This window comes from Megalobrama amblycephala, linkage group LG6 (genome assembly GCF_018812025.1).
Source record: "Megalobrama amblycephala isolate DHTTF-2021 linkage group LG6, ASM1881202v1, whole genome shotgun sequence".
In the NCBI taxonomy this organism is placed as follows: Eukaryota; Metazoa; Chordata; class Actinopteri; order Cypriniformes; family Xenocyprididae; genus Megalobrama; species Megalobrama amblycephala.
Window position 1 is genome coordinate 24,671,151 of NC_063049.1, and position 19,146 is coordinate 24,690,296.

The 19,146-nt window shown below is 39.6% G+C and overlaps 1 protein-coding gene across 5 annotated transcripts in view; it reads right to left on the minus strand.

Moving 5' to 3' along the window:
- The window catches only part of sema5ba (sema domain, seven thrombospondin repeats (type 1 and type 1-like), transmembrane domain (TM) and short cytoplasmic domain, (semaphorin) 5Ba), a 167,265-nt gene that overhangs the window by 7,190 nt on the left and 140,929 nt on the right, over positions 1-19,146 (minus strand). For 4 of the 5 annotated variants that reach the window (XR_007185294.1, XM_048193535.1, XM_048193534.1 and 1 more), the window contains 9 exons: positions 15,707-15,824; positions 15,267-15,448; positions 14,773-14,916; positions 13,430-13,577; positions 12,204-12,429; positions 11,393-11,605; positions 8,693-8,863; positions 4,598-4,732; positions 684-728 (listed from right to left, as the gene is read on the minus strand). Coding sequence is in view for 4 of the 5 variants with exons in the window: in XM_048193535.1 (XP_048049492.1) it covers positions 684-728; positions 4,598-4,732; positions 8,693-8,863; positions 11,393-11,605; positions 12,204-12,429; positions 13,430-13,577; positions 14,773-14,916; positions 15,267-15,448; positions 15,707-15,824 (1,382 nt within the window). In the remaining variant the exon portion in view is untranslated. The remainder of the gene's footprint in view (positions 1-683; positions 729-4,597; positions 4,733-8,692; positions 8,864-11,392; positions 11,606-12,203; positions 12,430-13,429; positions 13,578-14,772; positions 14,917-15,266; positions 15,449-15,706; positions 15,825-19,146) is intronic. The other variant, XM_048193537.1, reaches the window with a different exon arrangement.

Here is a 19,146-nt window from a genome sequence, read left to right on the forward strand (position 1 = left end):
TCTCTCATCATTAACACCACATGTCCGTAGCCATCAACCAGTGGAAGGCAGGTGCTTGAGAGCATCTGGCTGAATGATGCAGTGCCAAGGGACAGTGCTGTGATTAGCCGGTCGATGTGACGGACCAGGCATCTTGCCGGTCTGACCCGTAATGAGTGCGAAATGTGATTGAGTAGAGTGAACGCCATACCCCCGTCACGAACTGCTCTAATTGGACAACGATCACTCAGGAGAGTGCCACTGCTGGACACTGATGGGTAATATGTGCTGCCACCTGGAGAATCACCAAACTGGCACTGTGGTGCCATCTCTGAGGACAGCCACTGCCCAATGTGGCCTGGATCCGCAACCTAAAAGGCACCGCTGTGCCCCATCATGTATTTTTCATCTGTGCATGCACTGGAAAGGCAGCACCTCTGCCCGGGAGTGCTGCAAGAGCTGCGAAGCTCGACACATGGAGAAAAACAAAAAAGATCAACAATGTGAATGATGAAGTTCACTCACTTAAACCTGGTTAGCGATTCCATTTCTTTCTGAGTTCAGGATGAAAAGGAGCTGACGTGAAACATGACACACAAGCAGCACACTGCTACACGTCTTTGAGCATTCACGAGAGAGTGCATGCACAAGCGCATACTAACATGCGGTGAACACAATACAAACACTTCTGTCGAAGCACTTACCCCCACACTGCTGGTCCTTCTCATAGCTAGATGCCGGGAGAATCGCTGTGAAGAGAAGGAGATATATAATTAGGGGCTGTTACACAGGATGAGCAATGATTTGAGCTCTATCTGAATGTCTTGAACTGATGCTGCACATCTTTCAACTTCTTAAAAACACAACGATCGTGGCTCGAGATGCATTGGAACGGTCATAGACATCCATCTAGAGCAGTAGCTGTCAATTACTTTTGCTTTAGAATTGAAAATCCTGTAGCTCAAGCAGTAGAGCATGGCGCTAGCAACGCCAAGGCCATGGGTTTAATACTTTGAATTTACTCTTTGGATAAAAGTGTCTGCCAAATGCATAAATGTATGTAAATGTAAATTTTATTTAAGGCATGAAGTGATGACTGAAAATAATGCAAGATTTTTTTTCCCTTTAAAAGTAAAGAAAAAGAGTCATATTAAAATCTATTAATATTACCATGAACTGCATAGGCCCAACAATATGTAAAATTATTCATATTATCCTTATAAAACAGATGTGAAGCCTTGATGTCAACATTAAAAAACATGAAAAGTGCACTCCGTTTTTGTGTGTCCCTTTAAATGCAAATGAGCTGCTGCTCTCAAGAAGAGGGCGGAGTTTCAGGAGCTCGTGTTAGCAGCTCCAATTAACTTTACCTCATGCAGACTCACTGAAAATGTCAGAAACTTTTCAGCCTTTTATGTTCAAACCGGAGTCGGACAATGATGGAGAGACTCAAGAAGAAGTGCCAACATGTAGAATGCAACCAGATGTTTCTAAACGGTTGATGAATTTATGTAGCTGATGTGGAGTTAACCATCTTATAGTCATTGATTAGCATATTCTGTCATGATAATCTATAAATCGCTCATGTGGGAACTGTTGTAAGATCCTACAGAGCCAGAGAATATTGCTGCTTGAAGATAGAACATGTATAGTTTAGTTTAATAACGGTTATAACTTGTCATGTTGTCATCTTGCTTTTATGACATGCTATTGCATTTGTGTTACGAACTCTATTGCAATAACATGGCCTCACCCCTTTGTTGCGTGTTCTCGGGGGCGGGGTTTATGTAAATTTTAGGGTTAGTGATGTCACTAACCCGGGAAGTAGCTCGTTGTAGTCCCTACCAGCCATTTGTTGTAGTCCTTAAAGGGTTAGTTCACCCAAAAATGAAAATTCTGTCAGTAATTACTCACCCTCATGTTGATACAACCATGTAAGTCTTTCTTTCATCTTCGGATCACAAATTAATATTTTTGTGATTAAATATGAGCGGTGGAATACTCCTCCATTGGCTTTAAGGGGGCCCAAACTTGTCCGTCCAGAAAGTCAGTGAAGAAAATGTTTAAATAGTCCATGCCACTACAGTGGCTCACCCGTACGTTTCTCAAGCGACGATAATACTTTTCGTGCGAAAAAACAAACAAACAAAAGAACGACTTTATTCAACTATTCATTTTCTCTCTGGTAGGCCTCTGACGTAGCTCCATGACGCATGCGCGAGAACTAAACTGACGACGGTCTTCTTCTACTACTACTTGTTACTGGCTGCTCACTCCTTAGGAGTATTACCGCCACCTAGTGTTCAAGATGAAGTGCTGGCATAGCCGGAAGCGCTAAACTTTGTTTACAAGCAGGTGAACGCGCGCGCTGTATGTAAAAACCATTATTTGTAAATATGTCGGCAGATTTTGACGTAGATGAAGACTTGAATTTTTTTAACCAACCTTACTTATTCGAACCTGAATACACAGACACTGTAAAACTCACTGTATCATGTATTATGTTTTTTTTATTTTTTAATATATAGCCATATACAAATTAAGACAAAACTAAATGAGTGTATCATGACTTTAACAATTACCACATACTGCTTCCACTTACCTTGTTGGTCTGTATAAACAAGTTGGGCACAGCTGTTGATTTCAGTAATCTTTTTTGTTGAACTGATTTGAAGTCGTCTGGAGAGAAATGTTCACTGCACAACTTCATGTGCTTGACGAAATTAATTGGTAAATTAACATCCCGTTGAACAGCCAGCAGCCATAGATTCAGTCCCTCACGATCATTTGATGGGAAACGGTGAAAGGTAAGCCGTTCATTTTGTGGCAATGTTAAGGCACCTTTACGTTTACTCGTTAGTTTTTCACGATTCGGACATCCAGGAAATGCACACTTTCTAACCATTGTAAACAATTACTTAGAGCGAGACCAAAAGCACGATCAATGTCGCGCGCGCGCGTTCACCTGCTTGTAAACAAAGTTTAGCGCTTCCGGCTATGCCAGCACTTCATCTTGAACACTAGGTGGCGGTAATACTCCTAAGGAGTGAGCAGCCAGTAACAAGTAGTAGTAGAAGAAGACCGTCGTCAGTTTAGTTCTCGCGCATGCGTCATGGAGCTACGTCAGAGGCCTACAAGAGAGAAAATGAATAGTTGAATAAAGTCGTTCTTTTGTTTGTTTTTTTTCGCACGAAAAGTATTATCGTCGCTTGAGAAACGTACGGGTGAGCCACTGTAGTGGCATGGACTATTTAAACATTTTCTTCACTGACTTTCTGGACGGACAAGTTTGGGCCCCCTTAAAGCCAATGGAGGAGTATTCCACCGCTCATATTTAATCACAAAAATATTAATTTGTGATCCGAAGATGAAAGAAAGACTTACATGGTTGTATCAACATGAGGGTGAGTAATTACTGACAGAATTTTCATTTTTGGGTGAACTAACCCTTTAAACAGAGAATTCTTTAAAAGAAAATATCTCGCTTTGTTTTTAACTTTTAGCGTTGTAACTTTGCAGACGTTGTTTATGCTCTAACAGCAACATTACACACAAACTAAAGTTAAAAAAGTGAAATCATTATAAGCCACTCCTTTAAAAATGGAGCAGACTGATGCAAGGAACAGTCTGGTGTGAATGGCCTATTACACACTTCCTTGATTTTCCTCCAATTCTGAATTACAGCCAAAACGTCAATCACATCCCATCTTCTACCACCACCATCTCCATTCAAAAGCAACCTTCCTGGAAGTAAGGTGATTCAAAGAACTGTAGACCTGAGAGGTGAGGAAGACAGTCTTATGTTTTATACCTGAGGGATGATCAGGGCCGCAGTGATAAAGTACAGGAAATCACATCAAAGACTCACAGTCAGTCGGGTTGCATGAAAGTGATGAAATTATTACTGCTGTTCTGCCATTAAGTTCTCAAACACCCCAAGTATTCAAGAATAAACAGCAATGTCAGTAAAAAACAATTGCAAGCTATTTTGCAAAATACATAGCTAAACTTGATTTAAACACTCGTTTAGAGTAAATATTTCATTTTGGTTGACGTAATGAGGTGCATTTCAATGGAAACACATTTTTCACTGCTGCAATACAGTCGGATGTGCACTATTACCACCCAGAGTCATGCTTTTCAAGCTATATCTGAAATCTCCACAAAGAGCAGAGGTGGGTGTGGGGGGGAGATGTTTTGATTGAGATGCACAATTCTCCTTGATCTCCTCACCGTCTAAGACACCTCAGGATCTGGAACCCTTTTCCCAAAATTGGAGAGAAATTGGATGCGAGTCTGCCTTGTGGCATAACATTAATATTAATTAGAGTGCCTGATTCACTTGGTATTCCGCTCTGATAACTCGTGTTCTCGCAGGCTGGGTGCGTTCAGTTCTTCACTTTGAACACTTCCACTCCTCCAGCCAGAGTAATGAATAAGCACAAGTAAACATATTACATCTAATCTATTAAAAACAACAGCGAGTTTGACAGGGTTTAAAAGTGTATGTTTATTTAATAACAGTAACATTGCAATTGGGAAACGCTTTGCTTCATAATGGAATAGTCGGACGGCATGTGAATATATATGAGAGTGTGTATATATAGCCCTCTCTCACCTGGGATCTCATTGCAGTCTCGGTGCTGGGAGCTGTTTCCCACACATGGCGTGGATTGAGCCCCGCACACACGACTGCGCAGCTGCAGGCCCAAGTCATCACACTCAGACCACACCGACCAGGCCATCCACCCACCTGCACATAGACACGGTCACAAACACAGGGTTTAAAGAAACTGTTCACCCAAAAATTAACATCATTTACTCACCCTCATGTCATTCCAAACCTCTATGACTTTCTTCTGTCAAGCACCAAAAAACAAAACAAAACAAAAAAAACATGAAAATTTAATAAAAGTGGTCCATATAACTTTTACTATATTCAAATTTATATTCTCGAAATTGTTGCAAGGAATCGGTTGAACTGATCCAGTTCTCAAATTTAACTCATTGACTGAGGCACTGTTTACACCTCGTATTAAGATGCGTTTTGGTAGATCGGATCACAAGTAGAAAAGGGAAACCGCGTACCCGTTTACACCTGGTATTTTAATCCGTCTTCTTTCGACCACTTCTGTCCTGATTTCTTCAAGGGGAGGTCTATAGGCAGGTAAATATATGGGCTTTTTCCAGATCTTTCAATCTAATGGATGAAATAAGCTCATGCAATTTATATGATATGAACGCGCACAGAGACAACGTGCTTGGTACATTTTTCGTTTTCCAACCAAACTTGGTTCTTCAGCCGACAAAGTATAGATCCCGTCTGGCTAGCACGCTTCACATAATGTTTATGCATTTAGTCAATAGGCAGTCTTTTGTGGTTGTTCAAACACATTCGACCACATGAGCATCTATGCATTTTTGACTACCTCTGGAAGTGGTCGAAAGTGGACAAGCTCTAAATTTTTTAGACCCTGTTTACACCTTTATTTTTTTCGTCGTCCACTTGTGATCCAATCGACCAAAACGCATCTTATACCAGGTGTAAACAGGGCCTCAGTGACCCAGTTGCAGTGGTTAACAGCTCACTGGAGAAGGTTATCAGTAAATAATGATTTCAATTCTTCTTTTATGACACTGTTGGGTGCTTTTTGAAGCTTAAAAGCTCCAGTCCCCATAAAATGGAGAAATCAGTACATTTACATTTTCTCCTTTTGTTGGTGCAAGGAAGAATGAAAATCATACAGGTATGGAAGAACATAACAGTGAGAAAATGACAAAATTTTCATTTCTGGGTAAACTCTCCCTCTAAATAGATAGCTCCAATTTTGGCCATCCTCACAGTTCAGGCGGCAGTCTAACCAGAGCGCTGCCGACTCAATGGCCCACCCACACACATGAAACAAACACCACCAGAGTCACACGGGGAGGCAAAAATAATCACAGTCTGAGGCAACACTTTCAGAGCAAGTGTACCAAGAACTTTACTTGGAAGAAACTTTGATTTAAAATGTATTTGTTTGCTGGGAAAATCCAATCTGTAAATATACACATTCCTTTCATGTTTCAGCTTTTAAGATGCTTGTCTAGACCATATGCAAGTCTTACAATTCTCTCAGAGCCTAAAAAATTCATCAGGAGGACAACTGAGGCCAAATGTTTGAATCTAAAAGACTTTATTATCAGTAGCAAGTAGTCCCAGAGAATATCCTGGCATTTCGTAAAATGCAGATCCACAGTTAACAATGATAAAAGGTAGCCCCTTTTTTTCAGAAGCAAACAATATGTCATGAAGAATTTCTTAGGCAGCATCCTGACTGAAATGGAATCTTATAAGTGACTGATACAGAATGTTCTGCATTCTATTTGCTCTTAATATCAACTGGAATAAAAGCTAAATATTTTAAAGCCTCTCATTTTTGTTTGATTGATTATTAAACTCTGGATCTGCCACTGACAACATGGATTTGAGGTTTTAATCAGAAAGCCAAAGGAAATACAATGGTAGCAGAGTATTTGTTAAAGCTACAGGGCTTTTGTACATGATTCAATGGTGCCAATCTTCATAAATTTCAATTTTGTCTTAAAGGAACAGCTGATTTTTTTTTTATTGCAACAGAATGTGACAACAGAGCTTTGCACTGCCAGAGTCTGCTTGCACGCAGCACACTTCCATAGGCATGCAGCTCACATATGGTACCATCTGTAGCCTGGAGGACCCAGAAGCCCCTTTCTGAATCTGAAGTGTGTTTCTGATGATTGAAAGGCCTGAAATCTTGCCTTCAATGCAGTGATGATCACTTGGTCATAAATAAACTACCCTGTTGAAAAAAAACAGCATATGTTGTGTTGTGGATGCTGCTGTCCTCACCAGGTTTCTTAACTCTTTCCCAGCCAGCATTTAAGAAAAAAAAAAAAAAAAATTGCCAGCCATTTGCCAGAATTTTGGATCATTTTCACAAAATTTTCATGGCACCCAGAATATTTTGTTATATGAATATCTGAACATGCAATATGTAAGCAGTAAGGTATGAGAGGCTGTGCTGCCTTCAGCCGTGACTTATTCACGATACAGCACTAGCTTCCAGTACCTTATTGCTTTTATAAAATGGTTACTACACAATATAAATATTAAATCCAAAAATATGTATCAATGCTATTTTCATGAAGTAAAATCAGTAAATACCTTCCTTCCCCCGGAAAAAAAGGTCCCTGACCGTGAACAGCAACAGAAGTTACATTATTACGCCATTAGATGGCGGCAAAGACTGTCTTTATGAGTGTGTCAGTCAGTAGCAAAGACTTACATTGAAAAGACTGAATTGTTGTGAACACGGAAGAAGACATAACTGACAAATGCTTCGACTAGTGCTGTCAGTCACGGGAAAACCCCTTAACTGTTAAAAGGACAAGATAATACATTGGACATTTAAACAGATTTTTTATTATGAACATAGGACTGACCTGAAGGAAAATGCTAAATCTGAATGCAGGTAATAAAGTCGCTCATTTGATCTCTTTCTCACAACACTCTTCTACATAATACAGTAAGCTTCAATGAACAATATCAATTGAGAACACACAGTTTACGTTGCTAAGAGTGGCTGCTAAGGGTGTTGTGTAGTGATACACAGAGCCGTTGGGTGAAGCGGTCATAGCTGTTTTATCGTGAATAAAACACAGCTATTGACCAATCAGAATCAAGAACAGGAAATAACGTTTTATAAATCAAAAGAAAGAACAGAGCGTCTGCTTTTAAACAACAACAAAAAACATTTTATTGTAGCTTCATGCATTCTTTTTATCAACACTTTTTATTAAAAAACGCAACATTTTTAACAAAAAGCTGAGAAAATCTACGTCTGGATTCAGAACGATGATCAAAACATCGTAGATTGCTTCCATCAACACACCCAAAGCTTGCACAGTCCTATACCTCTTCATTGGTTGACATTTCTTTCATTAACATTAGGTAGTTTTGATTTATATGCTAATCATCATTTTTTTTAAGCAATGTTTCTATCTCTTGTTTCTGCTGGTTTTTCACCTGTTTTGAGTCGGAAATTCTGTACTCTTTCAGAAGATGTGTAATAGCGTTCCCTACCGTATAACAGTAAGCATGTGGATTGCCGGAAATTTTCGTCAGTGGCAAGGAAACGTTATATTGTAAATGATGGAAAATTCCGTCAATGGCAGGGAAAGAGTTAAAGGGAAAGTTCATCTGAAAAATTAAAATTCTGCCATATTTTCATACTCAATGACTTTCTTCTGTGGAACACAAAACAAAATATTTCAGTGTATGGACAAAAAACACTGAGACCCTTTTCAATATATCTTTGGATTTCCAGAGAAGTAAGTCATACTGTTTTGGCACAACATGAGAGAGTAAATGATGACAGAATGGTCATTTTTGAGTGAACTATCCAACCAGCACAATTTTCCTGATCGATCAGCCTCAAGAGTTTTGCTGGCAAATACAATGCTGGTCAACCATGCTAATCTACACTAGTCTTTTCAGCAGGGTTGAAAATGTATGTCTGATTCGAGATAATAATGAGAGTTGATGGACAGATGACACATTGAGAAGCAACTGTATGTTCTGCTTACAGACAGAGGTAGAGCTCAATTTGGAGAACACTTGAGTTTTTTATAGCACATTTTAATTAAAGTATAATTTTTCCCATTCGTGGTCTTAGATTTGAGCTGATCTTACCATCACAGGTGTGCGTGTTGCAAAGGGCCTCCTCTGTGTGCAAGCCGATGCAGATGTCCCCTCCATTGGCAGGGGCGGGGCTGGTGCATGTGCGCGTTCGTTGATAGTGCCCGCCTCCACAGGGCACTGAACACTGTGACCATGATGACCAGCAAGACCAGGCGCCGTTAACTGCACAGACCAAACACGCACAAACAAATACGACATACAAAGACAAACACAAAACAATCAGGCAAGCAGGGGGACACAATCATCCAAGCATCAGATAGCGGACGCAAATGCAGCACAAACAAGAAAGACGGTGCGGAGGATGCAAACACGATGTACCGAACACAAACATAAAACAGTCAATCAAACAGGCAAACACACAAAACAATACAAAAAAAATAATTGGAAATGAGCACAAGCGACAAGGCAAGCAAACATCTGTTATGGAATGTGATGGTGATCCAGACATTCAGAGTGCAGGGCAGAATGTCGCACGGGGACTGTTTCAAAACGCTATATTTGACCCACAAAGCTCCTCACCGAACACTTGAGACTTGTTACAGCGAATGCCAGCTGTTCAGTTTCTATTCTTTGTTTATCCCTGCTGGAAATTCCAGATGAAGCATATGGCTGATATCTAGCTGGTTACCATGTTCCAAAAACCATCTTGACCACCTTAAGCTGGTATACCCAACACATTTATTGTTGGTCTAATATTGTTTACCACCTAGAAACCAGTTATCATGTTCCAAATCACAGCTAGCACTTTAAACTAGGTTTTCCAGCACTGACCAGGATAGAAGCTTTATTGTTGTGCAGTTTCCCCCCACTTTAACAGGCCCTGCCACCATCCTCTCAACGTCTCATCAGACTGACGGAGGAGAAGGTTAGGGGTGGCTCCTTCTATCTACACTAGAAAGCACCGTTTAACTTCAGCGGATTAGCATGTGTGTACTGGGGCATGACTGAAGTGTGAAGGCAGAGCGATGGCAATCACAGTGAGTCCAGGAACCTCGCACACTAAGAGGGAACCCGGGCGTCGGATTGGAGTGCACGTCTAAGGTCAAAACGATGATTAAAATGGTTGGCTGATGTCAGTGATGTGTTTGAGTCCATGTGCCCTACCCCGTTCCCTTCCACTCTGTTATTTCAATCTTATTTTCTCATTCTGCCTGAGTAGAAAACAGCATAGCAAATACTGTGGGTGATCATTTGTCACACAGAGTTTAGAGCAGACAATGCATTGGCAAGTATCTGCCAATATGTCTAAAGAAACACATAAACCATCTTTTGGGAACTTTCAGGGTGACTGGTCATCCTACACACAGCACCCTCAAACTGTCTGTTATCATTCATAAATTGTCTGTAGCATCCTTAAAATATCTTAGTAAGGATTCCCTAAACTTTCAGCGTGACTGGTCACCCTGCACTTTCAAAACATAGCAGCCTTGAACTGTCTGTTAGCATTACTAAACTGTCCGTTAGCATCCTTGAACTGTCTATTAGCGTCCTTAAACTCTGTTAGCACACTTAAATTGTCTGTCAGACTCCATAAACTGTCTGTTAACACCCTTATCTTTTCGTTAACATGCCCAAACTCCATTAGCACCTTTAAACGGTCTGTTAGCACCCTAAACTACCAATTAGCGTTCTCTGTTAAACTGTCAGACACCCTAAACTGTTTGTTAGCATCACTAAACTGTCTGTTAGCCTCTTTAAACTGTCTGTTAGCACACTTAAACTGTCTGTTAGCCTCTTTAAACTGTCTGTTAGCACACTTAAACTGTCTGTTAGCCTCTTTAAACTGTCTGTTAGCACACTTAAACTGTCAGTCAGACTCCCTAAGCTGTCTGTTAACACCCTAATCTGTTAGCATGCCCATGCCCTGTTCGCACCTTGGTCTGTTAGCAGCCTTAAACTGTCCTTTGGCATCTTTAAACTGTCTGTTAGCACACTTAAACTGTCTGTTAGCCTCCTTAAACTGTCTGTTAGCACATTTAAACTGTCTATTGGACTCCCTAAACTGTCTGTTAATCTGTCCATTAGCATGCCCAAACTCTGTTTGCACCTTTAAACGGTCTGTTAGCTATCCTTTAGCATTTTTAAACTGTCCTTTAGCACCATAATACTGGTTGTTATCATCCTTAAGCTATCTGTTAGCATTCTAGATAACTGTCCATTAGCACAACCAAACACTCTATCGCATACTCGAGCATTATGCTAAAAAACACAGAAAACAAAAAGCAACTTTCCCGTTCACCTACAGAAAATAAGCAACTTGGTGGCAGGTTTTGCCGTCCACATTTTCTTTATTAAATCTAAAAACCTAGTTATTTTAATCATTCAGTTTGATGTCTTTTCATTACACACTTCACCTTTAAAGTCCTGGCGCTAACACGGAAGTTCATATGATCTTGTGATTTCTAAAACAAAAAAAGAGTATTCAATTTAACCTTGAGTTCACGTCTTTTTGGAATTATGGTAAAACCTCTTAATTTGACCACAGCAGGTCCCTATGGGGCTTCAGGTTTCCATTAGCTAATGAAATCAGTAATACACTTCACATACTCTAATGGAAGCAGAGGCTTTCCCATCATGATGAGCAACTACTTTGATTATGAGCATATGTGGGAGTCTATTAATGTGCGTATTTGTGTGCACCTATGTAAATGAGCTTGTGCTTACAAGCGTGTTTCTGGGCATGTGTGTTACCTGGACAGGGCTGTGGATTGCAGTCCTGATATTCTACTGAAGATCCCCGGCAGGCGGTGGGAACGCTTTTGCCATCTCCGCTGGTGCAAGTGCGTTTGCGCGTGCGGTAGCCTTTGGAACACTCTTGAGTACAAGCTGACCACATCTCCCACGATGACCAGCCAGAGCCTGTCAGTCGTACACCAGGCGTTCTGAGAAGCTCCTCAACTAGAGCTGTAAACATTTATTGCATGTTACCAGTTTGCCAGTTTTAGACAGTATTTTTGTTTGCCAGTCTTCTTGTCGTTTATTTCCCAGTCCTCTGACTTTAAAGAGCTTGAGCATTTAAAGTGGTAGATGACATAACTGCAGCGCGCTTATAAAAAACAGAATATTATCGTCCATTGTTGTGAATGGTAATATAGTTTTCGTTACAGTTACTGTTCTTGTGTGTGAACGCCCCCTTGGTCTTTAATTAATGTTGTATTATTTCAATGAGTGGCCTTTTCCTGTATAATTCAAGGTTACCTAAAAACACCAATGTCATGCTGTGTTTTACAGCATCTATGACAACACGTCCTGGTCACAGCATCCTGCACAAGGTGAATTCTGACACACTCTAATGCATTCCTTGTGCACCTCAAGTGGTTGACCTCTCCTGAGTTTAGACAGGATGCTACAGTTAATCAATGTGGTGCCCGACATACGCAAAGTGGGCAAGTGCTGAACTGTGACCCTGAACTGTCTTCGAGCCAGCAGTATCGGCTGAGTCAAGTCATATCTGCTCATTTAGGTGTGGGTGTGCATGAGAAAAAAGGATGTATACACTCACAGTCTGTTTCGCAGGATACCGTCCCGTCATTGGGGCAGAAGCGTGTCTCCACCTTACGCTTGCCCAGCTGGAGCTCATGAGGGTCAGCCAGTTGGGCTCGGCAGATGTAGCGTACTCTTTGCTCCTGCCGTGCCCCTCCCTGGGTTATGTTCACTGGCACCCAAGGGGTCCATGGGGTGTTTCGACGCACCTCTGGACAGGACTCCAGATTACACGCCTGGTACTCCTGCAACAGGGAGAAGATTGACACACTGATGGCATCATCCAGTTGCTGATTCCTCATACACAGGGGACATTACCTTGCTTCCTAAGATGCATGTGAAGCTCTTGTGCCATCACCATGAACAGTTAATAAAATTTAATGGCTCCTAGACACCCAAGGGGGTGTTACAGTTCTTTGCAAGGAACATTAATTTGAGTCCTAATTAAGTCGATTAAATTTGAATTAATTGCAGCTCTTAAGAGAGTTGGAGAGCAAAGAATTCTGTCCAATTTAAAATGGAAGAGCAAAAGAGCATCTTAAAGAGCATTTTCGGGAACTGAAAGCTGTTCCGATTTGTATTTTTTTGTATAGAAAGATGCATTATAGCATGTCACTTAGGATATAAAGAAATATGACAACCAAATTCTATAGCTCCATGGATATTTCTACAAATATGTATGTTTTGGAGAGAGATTTATGATGGATTTTGTGCAATGGATTCTCAGCATGAAACCGAATTGCACAATGCCATAATATGTTTTGTTGTGGTTTGATTTGTTGTCCTAAAATCACTTATATGGCATTTTTAAATGGTTCTTCAGTTAATATGATTACCTGACTGAAAGAGTTAGTTTGAACTGGGACTTAGAAATGTATTTTTTCTTGTATAAAATAAATATACTCAGTTTAGAGTGGGAAGACATATATATACACATATGAATAATTAGTTTTATTTATTTCTCATTTTGAAGATGATAAATGAGGCCACTGGCAGGCAGTGTAGATGATCAGCTGACAGTTTTAGAAATGCATAAATCTTCAAAATGAAACAGTGTACTGTGCAGATTTGTCTAGGCCACTCAGTCTATCTTGAATCACAGATAAGCTCCACTTTTACAGTACATCACACATATCTTTCTGGAGGAGAGCTGCTTGGTTATCATGGTCAAGCAGGAGGCTTCAGGGCTACAGTGTGTGTGTGTGTGAGTGTGTGTGTATGTGTGTGTACTTCAGGTGTACGTACCAGCGCACACCCTGGACAGCTATTTCCATTCTCACAGTTCCTGGAGCGCGAATGCACCCCTCCTCCACAATCTGAGCTGCACTTGGACCAGGGAGACCATGATGACCAGAAGATGGGCTGAGGGCACGACACCTTCTCATTGCAGAATCTGGTGAGCAGAAAAAATATGTTTCACTGATATCATGAATAATAAGTTGGTCTGCTCTGAGTTGATAAAACTCGAAGAGAAATATTAGCTTAAAGGGGTCATATATTAAGAAAAATGCCCACAGGTTTGACAACATTGCATTTGGTCATGAAATACTTAACTTGAACCTATGACATTTAATGTTATTAACGTCTAACCTGCATCACATTTGATTTAACAGTTGCAGCAGAGGGGAAGATTATCAAATAATAATGATTTTGAATTGAACTTAATGCACACACACTTACATACACACACTTGTTGGGTTTTCATGTTTTATGGGGACATTCCATAGACATAATGATTTTTATACTGTACGTACTATATATTCAATCCCCTACCATTAAACCTACAGTATCCATCACAGAAAACGTTCTGCATTTTCAAAAAACATCACTTAGTTGATTTATAAGCTTTTTCCTCAAGGGGACCAACAAATTTCGGATATTGCCGTTTTTGTGGGGGCATTTTGTCCTCATAACGTAGCATTTACCAGGACCACACACACACACACACACAAGTAAAATCATCTTTTTACTCTTTGCATTTCTCCTTTTCTCTAGCTTTCTTCCATATCTAGTTGTCTAGTAAACCTGACATTGTATATTATGAATATCGTTGGCTCTGTGATGAATTGCTTTTGTTTCTCTATGTAAGTCACATTTTCTCAAGCATCTGGTAATTGCATAAACGTAAATGAAAATTTCAGTCATCTCATCATTACATAACGTCGGAAGACTTGGAATATAGTCATATGGAGTATTTTTTGTTGTGTTTTTATAGGTCAATATAAACATTTATTTTAATGAAAAAAAGTAATATTATACACTTTAGAGCAAACAATGGGAAAATAATGTCAGTCTTGCTCTTGTGGCAAAATGACCTTGTTCTTCTTTTTTTTTTTACCATTTTCAAAGGGTGAAAATTGAAATATAAAACAAAATAATGACTTTGACAAACATTCTAAGTGGATCTCAGGGGGTCCATTAAAAAAAATCTTCCTAGTGTGAGAGCTAATCAAATCTAATTTGAGGCTCCTTAATTATATTACCTAATCTGTATATTACATAAATGATGAATATCTAATTAAAATTGATACTTTTCAAGCTGTGATTTTTTTTTTTTTTTTTTTTTTAAAGTGCAAGATTGTTCTTACCTCTGTTCTCTGCTTTGCCCCACACACACGCGGCCGCCATGCCTGGGCGAAGGATTGTTACAGGATCGCTGGCGGACTTCAAACCCAATCTCACAACTTGTGCTGCACTGGCCCCAGGACGACCAGGGTGTCCATCCTCCATTCCTGCAGAAAAAAAGAAAGAAAAAAACAGTGAGCATCAGTGAATCTTGGCAAGAAGTGATGGGTAAGAGCCCATATTCTCAGTTGGGATACAGAAATACTTTTTTTCTCAGCTGCACTGCCACATTTGATAAGGCTAATGTGGCGTGATGGAAGAGAAAGAGGACAGCTTTGGTAAGGAATTCTGATTGGGAAACGTTCTCAATTTGCTAAAGTGCTCAGTTCCTGCAGTGATTCTTGCGTGATGAGAGAACTGCCACTTCTGCGAAAAACACTATTCACTTTCAGCACCTTGGATGCAGGATAGCGGCACACAAAAAAAAAAAAAAAAAAAAACACAACTTTTTACTTGCCTTGAACAGTTGGACACCTCAATGGTGGGACCCTCACAGTTTTTACCTCCGCAGCGAGGGGTTGGGCTATCGCATGCTCGCGATCGACAAAGACACGTACTGGTGCCTTCGCCGTCATCATGGCTACAGGGTTGCCATGGAGCCCAGGGCCCGTATGTGCCATCTGCGGTTTGGTTCCTCAGCTGGAATTAATGAGAAAAAAACGTGCAAATTTGAAGGTTGGGTGCGTGCAGAATCTCAGTCCTAAAAAATAACGACCACAAAGCAGCTGCCTCAAGTGATGTTATCAATCATGCGGCATAGCACCTTTCACGCAACACCGATTTCAAAGCTGCAGTGGGAGACTGACTGAGAGCTATGGAGATGGTGGACATGTGTCGAAACGTCAGTCATGCATGAAGCAGTGAGTGTGGTGGACTCTTTAAATGGCTGGTCCTTACCGGGCAGGCAGTGATGTTCTGGAACCACTGGCTCATGTTGGAGCTGTCCTCTATGGTGGTGCAGCGGCGCTGCTTTCGGTCCCAACCACAGTAAGGGTCCCGAGCATCCAAACACATCCTAAAATAGAAAGAGGAGGAGTAAGAACAAAAAGAAAAAGGGAGCTAGTGTATGAATAATACTGTATATAATTTGTAAAAATATTTTTTGTTTAATTAATACTTTTATACAGCAATGATGTATTAAATTGATCAAAAGTGACAGTAAAGACATTTATAATGTTACAAATATTTCCATTTCAAATAAATGCTGTTCTTTTTAATTTTTCTATTTCTTAAAGAATAGGCATACTGAAAAAATGTATCAGAGTTTCCACAAAAATATGAATACAATTGAATTATTATATAATGAATTATTATATATGATTTAATATTAGTGCTGACAAATGATTAATCACGATTAATTGCATCCAAAATAAAAGTTTGTGTTTATATAACATATGTGTGTGTACTGTGTATATTTATTATGTATATATAAATACACACACATGCATGCATATATTTAACAAAAATATATTTTTATATAAAATATTTATGTTTATATATAATAAAAATTATATATAAATATACTTGTCTATATTGTGAATATTTCTTAAATAAATACATGTATGTGTGTATGTATACACACCACACACACATATTTTATGTAAACACAAATATGTGTATTTTGGATGCGAGTAATCACAATTAATCATTTGACAGCATTATTAAATATATGAATTAAAAAAACAAATTTTCTGACATCACCATGTGGGGTGTTCGACAATGGCAAATAGCTATTTCAAATAGCTAATATAGCAATCCATTGTTTTAGCAAGACTTCATTGGGGTATGCAATGGCCACTTTTCATGACCCACTCAATTCCCAGATAAATAATTGGATAAAATCAAGTTGCATATCCTGTTGCGCTCTTAAATAGACAGTGAAAGAAAAAATGGATTGCAAATGAAAATTCACATTGACTTATAAGCTGAAGAGACATCCAACATCTTCTTCCCTTGCCTAACATCGTAGATTAAAAACCTTCCACACTAACTGACAGCAACCCTAGGCGCTACAATTCCCAGATACAAATCTAAACCAAGCCTGGGAGAATTTCCCATTCTTTCAACAAAACTCTTGCTACGCAACACCTCGAAATTGATTAAATATTTGTAAGCTGCTAAAAAAAGAGGCTTAATGAGGTGTAATTAAATCTAAACCCACTAATGAAGTTAAGCCATGAGTGCCATTTCAAGAGCTCAGGAATTTGGGGCGGTGTGTTAGTAAAGCACCAGCAGCCTTACAACCTTCCCTTTAGCTTGAAAGGCTTGATTTTGGCACAAGTGTATCAGTTTGTTTGCGCTGGCCCTCTGGCGTTCCAGCCTCAAGGTTGAGGAAACACACAGAGTGTTGATACAGTGCAGAGTGCCAAGACTGAATCCTGCCGAGAAGGGAGCTCGAGCTGGGCTGAGTGCTAAAACACTCCAACGCTTCAAGTCTGTCAGGAACATCAAGGCAAAAGGAAAATATATCACCCTTCAACATTTTCATTTACATAGATCCTGGTTGGCCCTATCGTAAAACAAAAAGTGAAGATTCTGTTTAAAATATATATGATTTATCTTTTTCATAAGAAAAAAGGGCTGTCACAATACCAAAAATACTGTAGTATATTAAGCAGCTAACAGTGTAATTTCATGATTTTTAATATCAATTTCACACCAAAAAATAACCACTCAACATACTGCTTAAACAAAGGGAGGACAGGTAATGTTTTTCAAACATTTTTTTGTTATACTGGCTAAAATCTCTTAACATCCTGATATATATCAGGTTTTACATGAGGCTGTGCAGAGTTGTAGACATTGAGCAAGAATGGCAGACAAACAGCAGCTACCTTTTACAGTTCCTAATTACATGGTTTGATCTGATTTTGGTATAATTTGTTATTGTTTTGAACTATCCAGCTTACGTAGTTTATTACTTGTGTACCTTTTGGAATTAGCTCAATGTTAACAGCAGCTAAAATGGAACTACTTTTATGTTTTTAAATTTACAAGAAAACTGTGATGGTTTGCAGACTCTGATCAGGCTGTGCGCATTCATGTGTTTTGGAGGAGGCGTGGCTTTGGAGAGATGCTTTCAAAGCAAGCTTGCTATTGCTAGCCTCTAAAAAAAAATAAAACTGCACACCATTTATTTAAAGGTGCCCTAGAGCCAGTTTTTACAAGATATAATATAAGTCTAAGGTGTCCCCTGAATGTGTCTGTGAAGTTTCAGCTCACAATACCCCATAGATTTTTTTAAATAAATTTTTCTAATTGCCTATTTTGGGGCATCATTAACTATGCACCGATTCAGGCTGCAGCCCCTTTAAATCTCACGCTCCCTATCATGTAATCATGGATCATGTCAGTTATTATCGCTCCATCTGCCATTTTTCGCTGTTGTTCTTGCTTGTTTACCTAATCTGATGATTCAGCTGTGCACAGATCCAGACGTTAATACTGGCTGCCCTTGTCTAATGCCTTGAACATGGGCTGGTATATGCAAATATTGGGGTCGTACATATTAATGATCCCGACTGTTATGTAACAGTCAGTGTTATGTTGAGATTCGCTTGTTTTTCAGAGGTCTTTTAAACAAATGAGATTTATATAAGAAGGAGGAAGCAATGGAGTTTGAAACTCAGTGTATGTCTTTTCCATGTACTGAACTCTTGTTATTCAACTATGCCAAGGTAAATTCAATTTTTGATTCTAGGGTACCTTTAAATAGTCAGAGTACTAATATAGGACCTCAACAGCAATTTTCCTATCACAGTGTTTTTCAAGTTCACAGTCAACGCAACCCAATGTGCCTCACCACGCCACAATGACCATACGTGTCTACTAGCACTAAAGCAAGCAAGCATTTTCAATCAATTATCTATATGAGCTGAGTGGCAGGCTCATGAGAGGGATTGTGGGATTGACAGCAGAGCGCAGCAAGCAATCAGAGCATCAAAAAATTTAGTAATACTCAACTTTATGCAAAACTGCTTAAGTCATCCGGATTCAGTCATAAGTGTTTTCAAAAAGGGGTGCATGCAGTGTGAATTCTGCTGAAACAAATATGCGTCAGTTGCATCAGATGTGAGGTGCATGAAACAGGCCTGATTATCATCATCTTGTTAATTTCTGAATATAACGGCAGCTATAACGCAACAGGAATAAACAAAAATAAATTAGCTGGAGCACCCCTAGCTTTTTATAGGTAGTGCATAATTGAAAAAAATAAATTGCTCCAACCAGTTAAAACGATGTGAGGATAGAGAGAATAACGACATGTTCCGTGTGCACATCTAAGGCCCAATTACCCCCCGTTACAGAGGGCAGAAACACAAGCCCTCAGGGCCCTG